At 37.0% G+C, this 20,893-nt stretch overlaps 1 protein-coding gene across 1 annotated transcript in view; it reads left to right on the forward strand.

The window, feature by feature from the left end:
• FRS3 (fibroblast growth factor receptor substrate 3) overlaps positions 1 to 20,893 on the forward strand; it is a 50,990-nt gene that overhangs the window by 7,447 nt on the left and 22,650 nt on the right. The window contains exons 3-4 of the mRNA XM_053706749.1: positions 7,310 to 7,389; positions 8,846 to 9,032. Coding sequence (XP_053562724.1) covers positions 7,333 to 7,389; positions 8,846 to 9,032 — 244 coding nt within the window. The 5' untranslated portion in view covers positions 7,310 to 7,332. The remainder of the gene's footprint in view (positions 1 to 7,309; positions 7,390 to 8,845; positions 9,033 to 20,893) is intronic.

Below are 20,893 nucleotides of genomic sequence, written 5' to 3' on the forward strand. Positions count from 1 at the left end.
TGGGTGTTCCAGTAACCTTTTGAACAGTTAAACTGGAAGCTTCTAAGTAAGTTTTTAAACAGTTTTATACTGGATTTTTAAATCAGTATCTGTGCATATTATTCTTTATAGTAGTGTCTATTACATGCAGTTATATGAAAATTGGTGTATACAGTTGTGCTCATAAGTTTACATACCCTGGCAGATTTTACGATTTCTTGGCCAATTTTCAGAGAATATGAATAACACAAACTTTTCTTTCACTCATGGTTAGTGTTTGGCTGAAGCCATTTATTATCAATCAACTGTGTTTACTCTTTTAAAATCATAATGACAACCTAAACTACCCAAATGACCCTGATCAAAAGTTTACATACCCTGGTGATTTTGGCTCGATAATATGCACACAAGTTGACACAAAGGGGTTTGAATGGCTATTAAAGGTAACCATCCTCACCTGTGATCTGTTTGCTTGTAATTAGTGTGTGTGTATTAAAGGTCAATGAATTTCTGGACTCCTGACAGACCCTTGCATCTTTCATCCAGTGCTGCACTGACGATTCTGATTCATGGGGAAAGCAAAATAATTGTCCAAGGATCTGCAGCAAAAGGTAGTTGAACTGTATAAAACAGGAAAGGGATATAAAAAGAAATCCAAGGAATTGAGAATGCAAATCAGTAGTGTTCAAACTCTAATAAAGAAGTGGAAAATGAGGGGTTCTGTTGAAACCAAACCACGGTCAGGTAGACCAACTAAAATTTCAGCCACAACTGCCAGGAAAATTGTTCGGGATGCAAAGACAAACCCACAAATAACTTCGGGTGAAATACAGGACATGTGGTGTGGCTGTTTCAAGATGCACAATAAGGAGGCATTTGAAGAAAGATGGGCTGCATGGTCGAGTCGCCAAATGAAAGCCATTACTACGCAAATGCCACAAAGTATCCCGCTTACAATACGCCAAACAGCACAGAGACAAGCCTCAAACCTTCTGGCACAAAGTCATTTGGAGTGATGAGACCAAAATTGAGCTTTTTGGCCACAACCATAAACGCTACATTTGGAGAGGAGTCAACAAGGCCTATGATGAAAGGTACACCATTACTACTGTGAAACACGGAGGTGGATCGCTGATGTTTTGGGGATGTGTGAGCTACAAAGGCACAGGAAATTTGGTCAGAATTGATGGCAAGATGAATGCAGTATGTTATCAAACAGAACACCTCATTTTCCACTTCTTGATTAGAGTTGAACACTGCTGATTTGCATTTTCAATTACTTGGATATCTTTTTATATCCCTTTCCTTTTTTTTCCCCCACAGATCCATTGACAATTCTTTTTCTTTCCCCATGACTCAGAATCCAGAAACGTCAGTGCAGCACTGGATGAAAGATGCAAGGGTCTGTCAGGAGTCCAGAAACTCATTGACCTTTTATACACACACACTAATTACAAGCAAACAGATCAAAGGTGAGGATGGTTACCTTTAATAGCCATTCAAACCCCTTTGTGTCAACTTGTGTGCATGTTATCGAGCCAAAATCACCAGGGTATGTAAACTTTTGATCAGGGTCATTTGGGTAGTTTCTGTTGTCATTATGATTTAAAACGAGTAAACACAATTGATTGATAATAAATGGCTTCAGCCAAACACTAACCATGAATATGAGAAAACTTTTTGTGTTATCATTCATATTCTCTGAAAAATGGCCAAGAAATCCATAAATTATGCCAGGGTATGTAAACTTATGAGCACAACTGTACTTTCCCTTTAAGAGGGAACAATGGAAAATTAACATTTTAGTACCTCTGTCACAGAAATCAACTTGGAGCATTTTTTTTTTATTTAATTCTTCTTGTTTCTGTGTAACCATACCTTTTTTTAAAGGGGCATGAAACCCAAAATTGTTCTTTCATGATTCAGATAGAGAATACAATTTTAAACAACTTTCCAATTTACTTCTTTTTAATTTGCTTCCTTCTCTTATCCTTTGCTGAAAGTTTTATCTAGGCAAGCTCAGGGGCTGCAGAGAACCTAGGTCCTAGCTGTTGATTGGATGCTGCTGATATATACCGATTGTCATTGGCTCACCCATGTGTTCAGTTAGAAACCAGTAGTGCATTGCTGCTCCTTCAACAAATGATACCAAGAGAATGAAACAGATTAGATAATAGAAGTAAATTAGAAAGTTGTTTAAAATTGTATTTTCTATCTGAATCATGAAATAATGTTTTGGAGTATGAATAGTTGCAAAATTGTCTTTCGGTCTAGTGTTAATGCTACAAAATTTCTCTAGAGGATGTGCTAAGTTGTTTAGGTATGTTTGGTGTAAATTTGCTTAGGGCAGATTGAAGTTGAAGATAGAGGTACCATTTTAAAAGGATCTGGGATAGAAGTGTTTGAACTTGGGTAAAAGATATGAGTCTGCCACGATTCAGAAGGTCCCCCACCCGGTAGAGGCCCTTATTTTCCCATTTATCCAAATGCCCTCGGTAGTCTGTTGGGATAAGGTACTTAAGCGGCATCTTAGCAGAAAACTCTGGGAATATTTTTTTGTTTTTGGTTAATGTTCGCCAGTGATGGACAGAGAAGCTAGTGGGTTGTGGGCAATTTTGACCTTTAGATTGGTATAGGGATTTATCCCAGTTGAGCCGGTGAGGCAAAATCTCCAAGGTCCGCTTCAAATTTAGTCCAAATTACATCTTTTCTTATAGATCCCAGCAACATGTTCTGGGCTAGCCTGGCAGCGTCATAATAATCTAGGATGCTGGGAACTCCTGCCCCCCCAATTGTCTGTGCTTGGTGAGTGTATGGTAGGGGATTCTCGATTTGCTTTTTGACATTTTATGAAGTGGATAATTGCTGACTGTATTGATTTTATATTGTTTCTTGGAATCCGTATGGGTAAAGTTCGGAACAGGTATAGGAGTCTTGGGAGTAAATTCATCTTTATAGCGGATATTCTGCCATACCAGGAAAAGTGAAAATGTTTCCATCTACTAATGTCTTTACGTAAATCGGGAAGATAATTTACATTGTATAGATCTGTGTATTGGCTTGTTAAGTTGATTCCCAAATATTTGATATTGGACTTAACCCAGGAAGAAGGTAAAATGTTGTTCTATTAATTTCTTTGTGTGGTCTGGTAGTGCTATTGCCATAGCTTTGCATTTGTCCAAATTTATCTTGTAACCTGATATGGCTGAAAATTGGTCAAGAATATTGTATAAATTTGTGAGTGATGTCAGGGGTTTAGTTAATGTCAACAACACGTCGTCTGCAAAAAGGGAAATTTTATAGTTGTCTTTTTTTTATCCGGAGACCGGCTATGTTAGGGGACTGTCTGATGTAAGCTGCCAAAGGTTCCATACAAATAGCAAACAATAAGGGGGACAATGGGCAGCCTTGTCTCGTACCGTTTTTAATGTCTATTGGTTTGGATTGATAGCCCATGGCTCTAATCACTGCAGGGAAAGGACCAGAGAAGGCGTTTTTAGTTCTTGTCAGATGGGTCATGATCGCTATCGTGCGCCTAATATTATCAGTTGTCTCTCCCCATTACAAATCCTATCTGGTCCGGATGCACCAAACCCGGCAGGACGTGTTTTAGCCTGCTTGCTAATATTTTAGTGAAGATCTTTAAATCTTGATTTATAAGGGATATGGGTCTGTAGCTAGTACACCATTTCGGGTTTTTCCCAGGCTTGGGTATTACCACAATCCGAGCACTAAGTAGGTCTTGGGATATCTCATAGCCCTGCATAACATAGTTGGGCAATCAGGGACTTTTTGAATAACTTATAATATTCCCCAGGGAGGCAATCGGGGCCTGGGGCTTTCCCTGTTTTATTTCAGCTTTAACAGGATGTATTAGATACATTTAAATTATACAACTGTTTCAGTAACAAGGCTGAAAATATGATTTATGTATATATATTCCTATGTTATTATGCTGTACTACTGAGCTTTAAATAAAGAAGTAAAAAAAAAGCAAGCTAACAAATTATCATAATACACAAATAAGATTCTAACTTTTAGCAACAGTTCAAAAGTAAAAGAAAACCAAAAACTGGTTGTAAATGGGACGTGTACATAATTCTTATGTGATTCTCAATAATGTTGCTCTATCAGCTGTAGATATGGTTTGTGTTAAAAATAGTCAGATGTATATTCATTATCCCTTCCCACTTTTGTTTTATCAGAAGTACGTCATGATTCCCTTTTTATATTTTAATATGTCTAATCAAATAAGTGATAGGATAATTTACTTGTCTACAATTGGTCCATTTTTTTTTAATCGTTATATACTTTATTCCAGGAATACCCTGAAAATCAGTGCAATGTTATTTAAAAATAAACAAAACTATACTTATAAATGGATCATCTACAAAACATTTATGCAGACAAATCTAGTGTATGATGTCCCTTTAACATTAATGTAGTAAAATTATTAGCTAAATACTTTCCTAATTTGTTTCCAAATCTGTACAAGAAACTTTGAGATTTCCTTTTTGTCTGCAAAGACTTGTTTAGCATTTATATAGTTCTCCCAATTATTTAAATTCCTCTCTCAGTATTTATTATATAAATGTATTACTTGATTAACCAGCTGGTCACCTCTCTCTATATTAACTTCTTCTTTAGGGGCCTGATCTCTCCACTCAGGTGAGACAATATGAAATGATCTTCCAGCAGTTGAGATCCCTAGGGAATTTCTAAAAAAGCATATTTTGATATACTACTCCAAGGGGTGTTCCCTTCATTTCTGTATGTGAAGGAGAGACAAGCCCAGTGCAATATAGCACTGCATGGCATGAGTTCTGCTGCATTTACACTTTGTGCTTTGTATTTTATATTACTTTATACTACAGATTGTTTGTTTTATTACATTTAAAATTTTTATTTTGTGTACAACAGTTTATTTAAGATTGTGATTTTACAAATTCTGATTATGCCTTCCCAGTTTCTGTGTAACTTTGACAACTTAGGCTAATATTTGATATATTTATGTGTATTGTTTACAAATTGCATTGCACTTTGTATTTCTTCTATTTAAAATAAAACTGAAAAAGCTTCAGTTTTCCAGAGAGCCTAATAAGCAAAGATTCTCTAGTTTGGAGACTTTACAGCAGCTGAACTTACTAAATTGTATTAAAAAAAAAAAAAAAAAAAAAAGTCCCAGAGAGATGCCATCCATAGAAAGTAATGAGGCTGCCTGGGATACAGAATATCACAGGAGAACACCTTAACCTGAGATAAAGTCTCAGTTTGCAGCAAATACAAATTAAACTAAAAATGTTTTCACTATAATTTAGCTTACTTTTCTCTCAGTTAAATAAGTGTATTGTGAATTTTGAGCAAACTTAACCTGCATACAGCTGGCACAATAATTCAGTGAGATCAGCTTGTTTTTAAATGCTTACAGAATTTCACAAGAGTTGTTAAAGAGCTTCAGATATGCACAGGGAACTCCCATTTCCCTTCCACTTTCTGAACCTCTTTTATTTTACATTATAGAAAATACAAAGTGCAATGTAAATTGTAAAAGATGCACAGAAATATACAAAGTATGATCCTATTTTTTTTTTTTTTTTTTTTTTTTAAAGTAACAAACTTTTAAAACATAATCAGAATTTGTAAAATCATTGATGGATATAAATCTAAATCTTTTAAAATAATAAGAGTGAGTGCAAAGCTTATATGTAATACCGAAAGGACCCAATCTGAAGTGAAAAGTAATGCAGTGTCTCTCTAACATACAGAAATGAGAGATCTTGTAGTGCTAAATGGGTTCCGCCCCTTTTTTCTTTTGCGTATTCAGTGAGTTCAGCCTTTGAAGTCTAGACCTAGAAGCTCTAATTTGAAATTCTAGTGCAAATGCATGCACTACATCTAACATGATCAGAGAATGATCTGAATTTGTACTTTATTTAATTTCAGTCTCTGTATCCATAAGCAATGGAGATATTAAATAATAGTCTATGTAAGAATGTGATGTGTTGCTTAGGCATATAAAGTTTCACTTGACTGAATTTTTAATTCTCCATATATCTTGTCCCCTTGGTGTCCCTTTTTTTTAACAACATACCTACTGAGGCTTAATATCGGCAATCACCAAGAAAATGAAGCAAATGTGATAAATTACGTAAACCGGAAAGTAAAAAAAAAAAATGCATGCTCTATCTGAATCATGAAAGAAAATTTTTTGTTAAATTTCCCTTTTAAAGGGACAGTATACACTAAAATAGTTTTTCCCCTTTGTGTTTCCAATGACTTGTCATACCAGCTGCTGAGTATAAAATGTATTAGAAATGGCATTTTCTGCTTTTATTTGTGGATATGAAATGATTGGTTTTGTGCTTTAAAACTACAGCCTATTACAATGGGTTGAGCTTGCAGGTGAAATATCTCATTATGTTATCACTTTGTGTACACACACACTTGCTTCCTTATTTCATATCTGTTTGCAAACCAAATCCCAATACTTATAGAGAACAATGGACAATTATCATTTTATTTGTTATCTCATACCCCCCACTGTGGGAGTGTAATTTTTTTCTGCTGTTGGTTTGTATTTACATAGCCTGTCCGTATACGTGGGGATACTAAAGGCTAAGGGTAAATGAGCTACTTGTAAACAATTCAATACACTCCAGCAGGTAAAATAGAACATTTGGAACAAATTTAAAGGGGATACAAAATTTGGGTCAACTGTCCCTTTAAGGTCCATTTAACTTTACAGTATATGAATGTTATTGTAGAATTATAACTTGGGTAAAACTAGCTTGAGAAATGATTAGTAGCCCCAAAACATTGTTGTTTTAATAAAGGTTCTGTTTTGTACTTTGGAGTGCTGCCTCTCCCACTTTTCTTATTGATTGTACAACATGCTTTTTATGATGGGAAGACCTTTATTGCCTGTGTGCTGATTTAGCAGTTTTCTGGGGCCCACACATTGCTTCATACAATGCACACAATTACCATGGATATTTTCATGTCCCTAGTTATTGTTTGTTGATAAGCACTTTAAGGATTTATCCCTTTTGCCTTGATAAATCGGCAGCTTTAGGTAGGAATTAAATGGAATGAGTCATTTATAGCAGACTCTGAAGAATGGAATTCCCTTTTTTTTTTTTTTTTTTTTTTTTCTCTTCCATTTTTACCTATTTCACATTGTAGCACATTACTGGAACACATTTCCTAAATGTGATTTTTATTTTTTCAGTACACACACACAAAAACTATGGTCCATATACATATGCTTATTAGCCAACATAAATCTCAGTTGCTTTGAACCTACTATATAATATTTTGTATACTTCTCCAGGGGTCATTTGATGTGCTGACGTCATGGGAAGCTGCTGCAGCTGCCGAGAGGGACTAGACAATCATCCCACCAAGTTTAAGGTAAAACAAATACTTCCTAAACGTACGTGTGTGTATATATGTATGTGTATATATATATATATATATATATATATATATATATATATATATATATATATATATATTTTACAAATTGCCATTAAGTCACAATCTTCTCTGCTGCATCTTTGGTATTATTTTTGTGTTCTAAAAATACAAATAATAGTCTGTTTATTTAAACAACACCTATTACCTTTCTGATTATAGCACTGTACTTCCTTCTGATAGTACTATGTATACAGAAGTATTAAAATGACATAAAATTACCTAGGATGTATTCTTTATAGCGTTTAAAGAGATACTGTAAATCAGTGCAGTTTATGTTCAACTCAGAGCTGATGAACATTAGAATTTCTATAGTTCAGGCAGAAATAGTTTGGTTTAGACTAATTTCAGATAGGCAAGTAACAAAAACCTATAACAATTATAAATTGAATGCACACACAAACTTTATTTTGATGGTAGATCAGGACTATAGTCCTATTAAGTCTGTCCGTATGTCATGTAAAATGTAAGTGTACAGTCCCCCCCCCCCCCCCATAGTGCTTGTATGTGTTTACCACCTCTGTGTCATTAAAGGGACGCTCAACCCCAATTTTTTTTCTTTTGGGATTCAGATAGAACATGACTTTTTAAGCAACTTTCTAATTTACTCCTATTATCAAATTTTCTTCATTCTCTTGATATCTTTATTTGAAATGCAAGAATGTAAGTTTAGATGCCGGTCCATTTTTGGTGAACAATAAGAAAGTGCTGTCTAGAGTTCTGAACAAAAAAAGCTTAGATGCCTTCTTTTTCAAATAAAGATAGCAAGAAAAATTGATAATAGGAGTAAATTAGAAAGTTGCTTAAAATTACATGCTCTATCTGAATCACGAAAGAAAAAATTTGGGTTCAGTGTCCCTTTAAGGGCTGTGTATATGCTCCAGTATAGTGTGTGTGGCTCTTAGTGCCCACCGTTGGGTTTCAGTGCCAGCCTGTGTATCAGAAAGTCCTTCTGCTGCCTACCAATTCCATTGTTATGCACTTCATTCCAGTTCAGTCTGGTGTTTAACCTTTATCTTTTTAAAGGCAGTCCCTAATCTGCCATTAAGTTGGAGTCCACTGGGGCTTGCTGTATACTCTATTCTATATACCACTGTTTAAAAGTTGCCATTTATGAAGATATAGTAATCATTCAATTTACCAACTTTCTAACAGTTTTCAGATATGAAGCATATATTTCTAGAGCAAGAGTTGTTTCCCTATTCTTAGTATATGTAAGTCTGAGTTTTGAGTTGCCCAGATTCCATTTAGGGATTGCACTGTGTATTGGATAATATAGCCAAAAGTACCGGTATATTTTTCTTTCTTGTGTCGCACAAGACAAAATATATTGTGGATACACCTTAAAAGTATAAGTTTGAAATAAGATGTGTGCATGATCTTACTTTACCAGGTTACCAACGTAGATGATGAGGGGACAGAGCTGGGCTCGGGAATCATGGAGCTGACTCAGACAGAACTTGTTCTTTACACCCGGAAACGTGATGCCGTGAGATGGCCATACCTCTGTCTACGTCGATATGGATATGATTCCAACCTCTTCTCCTTTGAGAGTGGTCGCCGGTGCCAGACTGGACAGGGTATGTTTAAGTTTTTTTGTATTATTGCACTATTGCTTGTATATAACGCATTAGAGCATTTTACAAAGTTTGCACTGAAAGTAATGCTTGTCAGGTCATTTTATTAACATGAAAAATGTGGAACTACATATATGTGTAGAGTAAATATTTATCTACAACATGGTACTATTCAAAATAGTCTCCTCTTGTGGCAATGCATTTGCACCACCGTTGAAACCCACTTATCAAAGCCACTTTGTTAACAGTCTTTGGGGCACTCCCTCACCCAGCATCTGATAGCATCTTTCACTTCACCTGTATCATTGAAGCACCGACCCCAAAGACTTTCCTTAATTTGACCGAGCAAGTGGAAGTCTGAGGTTGCGAGGTCAGGGCTGTAATGTGAATGTGGCACCAATGACCATCCTATTTTTGCAAGAACCTGCAATGTTGCCAAAGAAGTTTGCGGTTGTGCATTATTGTGGTGTAACTGAATTGCATTCAGCTTTTTCTGTGACCTTTTCTTATGGATTGCTTCTCTAAGTTTCCAGAGTGATGCAATGTAATGGTTGTCCCACGTTCAAGGAAATTTCAGCAAAATCATGTATTGAAGTCCCAGAAGAAATTCACCATATTCCATCACCTACCAAAAGTTCATAAGAGTTTAGAGGGTGGTAAAGGGTATGCCCATTGTGTCAGGAATAGGGTCCCTATCTGAACCCCTCTCGAAGTGGCTCGATGAAATCCTTCAAACCTTTGTAGTAATCATGCCATCTTCTATTCAAGACACCATTTTCTTGGCCTGAAAAGTGTAGTTGGTTGACAGTGGATGTTGTCTCTCTTTACTCAATTATACCTCATGACATGGGCCTATATGCTATGAAGAATTGTTCGGAGCTTTATAGTGGTATGGATATGATGATGATACAATTTGTATTGAGGGTCACACGCTTTCTTTTAAAACATAACTTTTTTTTTCTTTTTGAAGACACTTATTACCTGCAGAAACAAGGTACCGTGATGGGTGCAAAATTTGCACCATCATATGTGTATATCTTTATGGGCTGGATTGAATGTATCTATTTTTATACACATAATAATCCTTTCAAACATTCAATCTTGTTTTAAAGGCATTTTATTTATGACCTTTTTGTTTGTGGATCTGGAGAGGAACAGGCTAAACATTTTGTACAAACTCTTAATGATGGAGATTTTGGAATAAAATGTACCTATGGATGAAGCTAATGTAGTGTTAACTTTTTAGATGTTGACCTTATGGTCATGGTTTCTACTGACAAAGTAGTCTCTCTTGTAAACCGATATCAGGCAACTCACTAATACATGCTACTGGCAAAGTACAAAGTAGTCTCTTTCGTAAACCGATATCAGGCAACATGCTACTACATGCTAACAGTGCTCATCCTGATTATGTGTTTAAGGGTGTTGCCAAAGGCTAATTTATTAGAGCCAAAAGAATTTGCTCTGAACAAATATTTTGTAAAGGAAAGTGAGATCCTTAAAAAACGTTTCAAAGTTAGAGGATATTCTATAAAGCTATTGAACAAAATATCTAATGAAGTTTCTCAATTGAAACGAGTTGATACCTTTTAAACCTAGAATGAGAGAGAGACAGAATCGGTAGCCACTCTTTATTACTCAATATTCATCTGAATACTTTGCAGTATGTGATATTGTAAAGAAGTATTTTCCATTTCTTTGTGGTGACAAAGATTTAAAAAGGGGTTGTGGAGAGTGGCGAATATTTTTTCTTTTTTTTTCTTTCTATAACATAGTGATTCCAGGGATCATCATTAATTACTGTTGGGAATATCACTCCTGGCCAGCAGGAGGAGGCATAGAGCACCACAACCCCCAGTCATTCTCTTTGCCTACGTTAAGAGCAAGGAGGTGGTAAAGTTTAGGTGGCTGAAAGAAGATTCTTCAATCAAGAGTTTAATATTTTGAAGAAGCGCAAGTTTTGTTCTGCTCCTTCCTGGGGTTTAGCCGTAGTCCATGTCAGTCTCTTCAGTAGAGCAATGGTGGCATTTAAGCAATTGGGAACTTGTGGGGTATAATCCTCACTGCGCCTCCCAAACAGTTATTGCTGCCCTATCCTTAAAGCCTAATTAGTATTATTCAGTCATCTTTTGTTTTGTTTTGTTTTTGTTTTCCACGGGTCTATGTGAGGAAGTGTGCCTCTTAAACCAGGTGAGCTGTCGTCCTGCCGGATGGCTAGATGCAGGTAAGTGCGTTGGTCTTCTGTGTCTGGGGAACTTGCACTTAAGGGGCTGCAACAGTATTTGGGACTTAAATATCCTTTATGGAATATTTCAGGCAGGACGCATGCACTATGTGACAGGAGACAGTACAGCTTCGGGGTTAATACTTTGATTATAGTATTTCCTGAATGAGACTTTTTAGTGATGGTAGTATCACATAATTTGTGTGTGTGCTGCCGTTTTTATTATGGCATTAATGTAGCCTTGAGGAGTTAAGGTTTTCCTCTTGCGAGCATGGCAAGCCTATATTTTATTTCATATGTATGAGGTTTGGTAAGCTCCCTTCATACACTGTCTGAATTTATTATCTGAATGTTTGTGGGACGCCTTCTCCATTTTTCTTGACGTCTAAACGGAGCGGCGCAATTTTTATTAGTTTCAGGACATATGTTTGTATTAAGAATGAAGCGCGATGTTCAGGATAATTTTCACGCTTCTTTTGTCTGCTGTTGCTCTCTGCCTCCTTTTCAGTGATGGAGAGCGGCGCCATTTCGGCTATAGTTTGATCCGGTCATGTGACCCGCAATTTCTTAAATGCTCCGTCGGAGATCGGAGCAGCGTTGGTCTCGGTCTGTAACCAGAGAGCTCTGGTCAATTTAAAATTCCTTAGAGTAATAGAGGAATGTTTTCCTATGTTTTTTTTTTTCAGAATTACGGCTAATGTGCAAAAAGATTTTACATGTTTTCCTTTATCCCTTGCTGTGTATGCCATAGAATATATTTATGCTTATTCTATAAGAGTTTGTATCTCTGTACATAGGGGTAGTCATCCTGGATGGGGAGTTATTCCAGGCTAGTAGTGTGGTTCTTAAGCAAGTGTTATATTCTTAATGTGACAGTACTTTTTAATGAAACCTTTCACTTGCCACAAAAAAATTAAAAATTTTTTACATTTGTTTGTCTGTACCTTAGAAGCAAATCTTTATTAATGTGCTCTTCGAGTACATTTTGTTTTTTACTATAACACGCTGTGTTCTAAATATTGATTGTCATTTTTCTTTATGTTTTATATACCACTTTGGTTAGTGGTAGAATTCTTTTGTATTTGGAAGAAGGATAGCTAAGGACAACATTTGTTTGCAAACATTTATGTCCATCATATTTTTTTGAGGGCAGATTGTTGTGTTAAACCTTTTATGTCCCTCATTTTAAAGAAATAATTGTCGAAACAATATGTATTTCTCTTTGAGCCTTTTGTTTCTCAATACAAAATTTCTAGACATTTTAATTGGTCTATACTTTTTATTAGCCAGAGCTAGGATATGTTCTCCTAGTTTGTTGCAATCTGAGTCTCATGTCTCCCAGGATGATGCTGTTCAGGCATTGCCACAGCTTCTCCTTAAACGTCCCAAGCCTTTATGGCGTCGCATGCAGTGCCCTGCGGTTCCTCTCAATCTCCTGGAGGAGTATATTTGCCTACAGAATTTGCAGCTCAGGTAACCTCTGCGGTATCTGCAGCTTTGTCTGTTTTTCCTTTCCTATAGGGAAAATGCAAGAGGACGTTAAAGTTTTTCAGATAGTAGGGTTCTGTTCCATATTCTGCTACAGAGATCGCTCTCTCACATAAGTCTGGTGAGGAGGACTCGCAGGTAGTTTTCTGAGGGTGAAATCTCAGATCTGGGCAGTTTAATTCCTTCATCTGATGCTGAAGTGATCTTCAAATGTATGCTTGATTACCTTGTCTATTATTAAAGGAGGTTTTTGGCTACTTGGATGACACCAATTCTTCCTTCGTTGTCAACCCTTGAAAGTGCTATAATAGGTAGGAGTAGTTAGGGATGCCTTTCCTCCTTTCTCCAGTGCTTTAGGGATTCTCCTATTGCTGACTTCTTGAATGCACAGTGTCCTATGTAGAAGGGAACTTTTCTACTTTGAGGAAAACTTGCTGGGGTCAGAAACCAGAGGTCGATGGATTGTTACTATCCTTTATGGGCTGGAGGTTAATTGTTCTTTCAGAGCAATGTCTTGTTTTATTAGATCTATCTCAGTTTTTGCCTTTGGATATGAAAGATCCTAGATCCCTAGGGGCTGTTGATATAGTTATCCAGGGTTTCGATTTGGAATTCAACCCCTTCCTCCCAGGTGCAGGTTTTTAACTCTTAAGATTATCTGTAGTCAGATAAGAAGTGAGGTGTTCTTGTAATGTGTTCAGGATCTTCCTTCCTAGAAGTGATGTTCCAGTTCTGGAACAGGGGTTTGTACAATTCCATTCTGTTGGTGGTTCCAGAGGGAATTTGTTGTCCCAATTTAGAACCTAATTGTCTAAACAGTTTCTCTGAGTACTGTTCTTTAAGATGGAGGCTATTCGCTTCATTCTTCCTTGGTACAGAGGGTCAGTTTATTATGACCTTAGACCGAACGGATGCGTACTCTCTGGTTCCCTTTAAATGGTTCTTCTGAGATTTTTAGGTTTTACTTTCTGACCAAACTTTTTCAGTTTGTGGTTCAACAATGGCCTTGCCATAGCTTCTTGAGTTTTCTCAAGGATTCTGGGATTGCAGTGGGTCGACCCATTGGTTTAGGTGACATCCGTTTTTCTAGTAAAATTTAATTTCGCCTGCTTCATTCATGTTTGGAATTGGAAAGAAGTCCATTGTCTCAGGTACAGGGTAATCTACGTAGAGACTATAATTGTTTCCCTATCAATGTAATTCCTTCTGACAGAAAAACAAGATTTGTTCCCTTTTCAGGGAATCTGCACTCATTCCTCGTTCTATTTTATTTGGGAGCTTTGCAGTTGGGCATGCTCAGTAAGAGGAATGGGGATTATGCGGATATATTTGGGAATAGAGCCAGATAGGAGTCTCTTCCTGTGGTGTTTTTTTCAGGAAGTTCGGTCTCAGCACACATGCTTCGGAGACTTTCCTGGGAGTTTGTGATTGCGAACGCCAGTCTGCTGGTCGTTGTCTGGGACTCGAAGGCGCAGGGACGTTGGTCCTGTGAGAAGTCGGCTCTCCCTTTCTTCATTTGGCGATTTACAATGTTCTGATGGTTTGGCTTCAGTTGTTTTAGCACAGTTTAGCGGGTTCTAGTCTGAGCACCGTCTTTAGACAATATAGCCTCTGTGGCTTCCATCTATTTCTCTCTGAGTTCCTTAGACATGTAAGAAGTGTTTCAGGTTTTTTCTTTGGGCATGTGCTCACAGTCCTGTCTATCGCCCTTCCCTTTTTCTGGAGTGGACGTCTATATGAAGCAGAGTTCTGTGTAGACTGACTTTCCTCCTCGGGAAGTGGGACCTCCATCCAGAGGTGTTCTTCATGCCTTTCTGATAGATACTCTGGCAGTTCTTTGGAACTTTAGGTTTACTTATCCTTTTCCTCGGTTTGTCTTCTTCCATGAGTCTTCGTTCAGATCAAGTAGGAGAGTGTATTAGTTTTATAGTTGCTCCTGCGTGGCCTCACAAGATCTGTAGGCGGATCTAGTAGAGATGTTTCGACATTTCATTCACTTTTCGCTCTCTGAAGCTGACGGCTTAGAGATTGAATAATGGCAGATGTGGCGTAGTGGTTATCTCCACCACTTTTGAACCCAGGTAAAGCTCCTGCTTTCTCATCCCGAATGTGCTTCTGGTGACAGCTTGCATTCCTAAGCAGAAATATTTTAACTTGTATCTAAATATAACCGGACATATAGATCAGTTTGCTAAGGCACTGTGGCTGAGCTCTGTAGCAACCTAAGGGTTGCAGGTTTGATCCCCAGTTAGGTCCACCCAGCCTTTCATTTTTCAGAGGTTGATAAGATGAGCAGCGCCTTGAGACCCTTTCGGGTGTTTAGCCGCGCTTACAATTACCCAATTAAATTCTTACATTTCTGCAAGTAATCTTTTTTCCTCTGAAGCTCATTTTTAAGGAGTTATCTCTTAGTACTTTCAAGGGTCAGATTTCGGCTAATTCCATTTTGCGGATGGTGTCCTACAATGGCTTAGTTGTAAACTTTGTTGCTCTGTAAGCTGAAAGTCAAGACTTCAAATCCAGCTGTGGCTATGTACTCTTCATACCCGAGCATCTGGTGGACAGGCCGGATGTACAATCCTTATCAGGTAATGGTCAGAATCAGGCCTGTGTTTAAGTCGTTTGCTCATTTTTGGAGCCTTAACCTTGTTCTTATAGGTTTTTTTCCCCATGAGACTAGGTTTTCCATAGATATCCTGGAAGGTTTTGTTTCTTCTGCTCAGAGTTCCGGACTCTCAGCTTGGCAGTGTGGTTTTCCTTATCTCGTATTTCTGACTGATAAGGCAGTTCTCGGTACCAAGTCTTTGTGTTTTTCTAGGGTCCTTTTCGGACAGAATTTTTTTCCAGGAAAAATGTTTTTCCTATTCTCTGTCCTATTCCTTCTTTCATGAAGATCGGCTGTTGCACATCCTAGATGTTGTGCGGGCCCAAGCATTTTATCTACTTTCTCAGGAACAGGGACAGTCTTCTGCATTGTCTTGTTTTTCTGGATAAATTATAAATGCTGGAAATCTTCCACTTTTCTACTCTGGTTGCGAAGTGTTAACCGTAGGGCTCATATACCTACTGGACAACAGCCTCCTGAGAATATTCAGCCCCCTCCACTGGGGCAGTGTCCTCTTCTCTGGCCTTCTATAATGAGGCCTCCGTGGAACAGTTTTTTCTACATTCTATTAGTTTGATTTTTTTGCCTCGGCTGGGGCTTCTTTTGGGTTAAAGGTTTTTCAGGCAGAAGTGCCTTCTGTTTTGATTACCTGTCTTGTCCCTCCCGTATCATCTGTGTCCTCTGGCTTGGGTATTGATTCCCAACAGTAATTGATCATGATGATCCGTGGACTCAATGTGTCATTAGAAAGAAAACAAGATTTTTTTTTTTTTATTATTATATATTTATTAATACAATCCGAACATAGAATACAAAAATAAAGGAAAAATGAACATGCATTTTTAGCTAAAAAATCCTAAACATCAGAAGTTTAGCTCATAACAAAATTTTCCCTCTTGATCAGGAACATAAATTGGATTGTATTTTAGTTTCCCTTTTTCCCTAAAAATAATACAGCAAAAGGAAAAAATAAATTAAAAATAAGATCCCTACCCCCTGTCTTCTTTGACACAGACCCCAGATTAGGTCATGCTACTCGGGGTCATGGGTTGACACGCTGGTTTTATAACTATTAGTATATTTCTCTATATAAAGAGATCCATGATGCAGGGAATTCATCTAACAACACAGATTCAGCAAAACTATTAGAACTCAGGAAAGAGTTTAATATACGTTTTTGAATTTGATGAGGGTAAGTTTTAATTATAGGGAGCCATCCTACTAAAAAAAAAAAAAATTTTTGTTCCCCTGACAATTGTGTGTGGAATGATTAAAAAATAATTTGATTCTGTATTTCCCTAATAAAAAGTGAGAAGCTAGGAGCTGTTCTACCCTTCCAGGCTTTCAATATTAAATGTCTGGACAGCAAGATTACTGTATTCAATATACCTCCATAAGGATTTTGCCTGTTTGGGCTTCAAGAAATATAATCTCTTCAAGCCCAATAGAGACATCAACCCTGTAATTTTTATTAAACCAATAGGTAACCTTGTTCCAGAATTGATAAATATTTGGGCAGAGACCAAACATATGTAGAATGTCTGCATTTAAATATGAACAGCGTGGGCATAGGAATGATTGTACTGAGAACATTCTTTTCAATCTAGCAGGGGTAAAATAATAATTGTTCAGTAATTTCAAGTGAGATTCTTTCCAGTTTATTGAAACCCTGCATTTACTTAATACAGAGAAACTTGTCTTTATCCTCTCATGGTTCATGCCCGGGAAGTAGGGTATCCATGTATTACATATTTTATCTAGAAAAATTTGGCTCTGTTTAGCCAACATAATGTTATATATCAATGATATAGATGAAGTTCCCCCAACAGATTTTTGAATACATGTTCTGATATCTGACCATGAACCACTACTATCAGATACCCAGTCCTTGCTATTAATAAAATGATGTATTTGCAGATAAGCAAACAGACTATTTCTCGAGAGATCAAATTGCTTTATAAGAGATTCAAATGTTACTATCTGGCCCCTATCCAATAAGAATTGGTGCAAATATTTCAGGCCCTTCTCTTCCCAAATCTTAAATATTTTCTGACTATTTCCATGGACAAATTCTGCATTGCCTATTATGGGTAAATATTCAGAAAAAATGTGGTTTATTCCAATCAAGGCACAGAATTTGCGCCAAGCTATCACTATATTATTAATAGTAATTAGACTAGCAACATTACTGGGAATTTTACTCGGTTGATTATGTAGGATAGTTTTGAAAGAGAAAGGATAAATAATGTGACTTTCAATATCGATTGAGGAGAACCAGTTAGATTCTGCTAGCCAGTCAATTGCAACTTTGACCAGGGCTGCCAAATTATAAAAATTCATATTGGGTAAGGCAAGACCAGATGTATTTCGTTTTTGGGTTAGCTTATCGATAGAAATACGCGCTTTCCTACCATGCCAAATGAATTTAGCAAACATAGTGTTTATTTTATTTATATCAGATTTTTTAAGAAGCAGTGGAAGGTTCTGTAGTGGGTATAACAGTTGTAGGAAGATAATTGTCTTAATAAGGTTAATTCTTGCTGATATTGACAGCTGAAACGCTGTCCAGATCTCCAGGTTGAACTTAATCTTTTGAAGGAGTGTTTGGAAGTTAAGATTATACCAATTATGCAGATTTTTGTGCAGGTGTATACCTAGGTATGTAAGTGAATCCACAACTTTGAATGGAGGTTCGCGTATGCTAGATGTAGTCTTTTGTACCCACATAAATTCACTTTTAGTGTAATTTATTTTGTATCCTGAAAAGGTACTAAAAAGGTTTAAGCAAGTTAAAATTAAAGGTATTGCTTAGGGGGTATTATATAGAAAGATCAATAAGTCTTCAGCATATAGTAGGGTTTTTAGTCTTGATGCAGCTATAGGAATCCCTGTGCATGATTGTCTTAACCATATAGCCAAAGGTTCAAGGGCAATATTAAAAAGTAGGGGGGAAAGTGGGCACCCTGTCTAGTACCTTTTTTTTAAAAATTATATTGCCTTGGTTAAAGAGCCATTAATCAAGAGAAAAGATATCGGTTTTCTGTATAGATTATGAATAAATTGTGCAAACTGGCTTTTGAATCCGAATTTTTCCAGAGCTTTGAATAGGTATTCCCATTCAATCGAATCAAAGGCCTTCTCGGCATCAAGTGTTAGTATCGCTGAGTCTAACATCAATTGTGGCTGCTAGACTAATGGGTTGTTTAGATAAAATCATCCACTCGGATCAAACGGGCTTCATGGCATCTAGGAAATCATCCAAAAATATCCGCAAAGTTACAACATTCCTAGACTATATGTGGAACATAGAGACTATTAAAGGGAAACAACTAAAACAAGATTTATGCTTACCTGATAAATTTATTTTTTTCTTGACACAGTGAGTCCACGGCCCTTTTCAGACAGGTCCTTTTCTTATAAACCTCAGGCACCTCTGCACCTTTTGTTTCCTTTTTCTCTTTTTCCTTCGGTCGAATGACTGTGGGTTGTGGGAAGGGAAGTGATACTTAACAGCTCTGCTGTGGTGCTCTTTGCCGCCTCCTGCTGGCCAGGAGTGATATTCCCAACAGTAATTGATGATGATCCGTGGACTCACTGTGTCAAGAAAGAAATACATTTATCAGGTAAGCATAAATTTTGTTTTCCAGGAATTTGATATAAGGGAATATACTTTTTCCAAGCCAACTACCAAGTGCTTATCCCAATAGCTCTTGGCTTAGTGTAAATGGAACCTACAGATGTGGTAAAGTAAGATGTAAGTAATGTGATTTTTTTTTTTTTTTTAGAAGCAGGAAATTAGTTTTACTCTTGAGTAATAGGACAAACTTTTGTCACAAAGGGATGTATTAATTGCTCTAGACTTTATGTCATTTACTTAATAAAATGTACAGAACATCACCTACAGTTTGTAGGTATGACTACTAGGGATGTGAGAACATGTATACGTGAGTATTTGGGTTACATTGTAAACTAAAAATGTTGTTCAGCTTTGTCAAGGCACTTTTTAGATGACCACAATAAAAATTTGGACACCTTCAAATAGCGTGCTATTGAAACAGTTAAGACTCCTAAAAGAGGGGGCAATAGGGATAAAACTGTATTTAAACAAGGTATATTGGATTTTTGCACATTGTCATTTTAAGTTTAAAAATATAATTTGCAGACTAAATAAAAGCTTTGATTTTTATAGCTGCATCATGTTAACATACATTTAAGCAATATGGAACTTTTGCTTGTGTGGAGACTTGCACCATCTTTCTTAAAGGAATAGTCTAGTCAACATTAAACTTTCATGATTCAGATAGAGCATGCAATTTTAAGCAACTTTCTAATGTACTCCTATTAATTTTTCTTTGTTCTCTTGTATCTTTATTTGAAAAAAACAGGAATGTAAGCATAGGAGCCGGCCCATTTTTGGTTCAGAACCTGGTGGAGCGCTTTCTGATGGGTGTCTAAATTTAGCCACCAATCAGCAAGTGCTACCCAGGTGCTGAACCAAAAACATTCAAATAAAGATACCAAAAGAACGTAGAAAATTTGATAATAGGAGTAAACTAGAAAGTTGCTTAAAGTGAATGTCAACTTTCATGATTAAGTGCCCGGTTTTTAAAACAAAATATTAAAAACAGGGGCACTTTCATTCATGAAAGTTTACATTGCATGGGATTTTACAAATACCTTCTCCTGAAACACTTGATCACCAATCCCACGTTTTGCAGCTCCTCTGTACTTCGTCAGCAATGACGAAACCGGCCCTCTCCAATCACGGCTTCCCCCTCGGGAGCATTCATCTGGTGAGGCCACGTCGTGATTGGAGGAAGCCGGTTTTGTCATTGCTGTGTAAGTGCAAGAGGAAGAAGCAGACGGGCGATCCGGCTTTTCAGGAGAAGAAGGTAAGTATTTGTAAAATCCGGTGCAATGTAAACTTTCATGAATGAAAGTGCCCCTGTTTTTAATAGTTTTTTTAAAAAACCGGGCACTTTAATCCTGAAAGTTGACATTCACTTTAAAATTGTATGCTCTATCTGAATCATGAAAGTTTAATGTTGACTAGACTATCCTTTCAATTAGATATGTGCTTTGTTAGATGCCAAATGCATAAGAAGACCGCCGCTCGCTACCTTTGGATTTACACTTTCACAACTCCAAAAAAAGCCAGATCTTAGTGTGTTATTTTTCACAAGAAGAAATCCCACTCCGAAGGCTACAAGCAGCCGCCACCTTCCGCATTCATCAGCTAACATAGCTGCCGAATTCACATACCTATTCTCAATTAAATTCATTGTTAGGAGAGGGGATATAGCTACAGTCATGTTAACTTGTCAGAAACACAAAATAAGCTGTATGATAACCATTAACACATTTTAAAGGATCCTAATTATGGGCATGGCAATGTTGCTGCATTGGGCACCCTGTAGTATCAACATAACCTTGTGTCTTTATTTTGATGTAAAGAAAAAAAAAAATATAGACCACACATGACAGCACCACATAATATAAATAAATATAAATATATAACCGAGAGAGATGAAAATTGCTTGTGTAAAC

The sequence above is a fragment of the Bombina bombina genome, chromosome 3 (assembly GCF_027579735.1).
Source record: "Bombina bombina isolate aBomBom1 chromosome 3, aBomBom1.pri, whole genome shotgun sequence".
NCBI classification, from domain to species: Eukaryota; Metazoa; Chordata; class Amphibia; order Anura; family Bombinatoridae; genus Bombina; species Bombina bombina.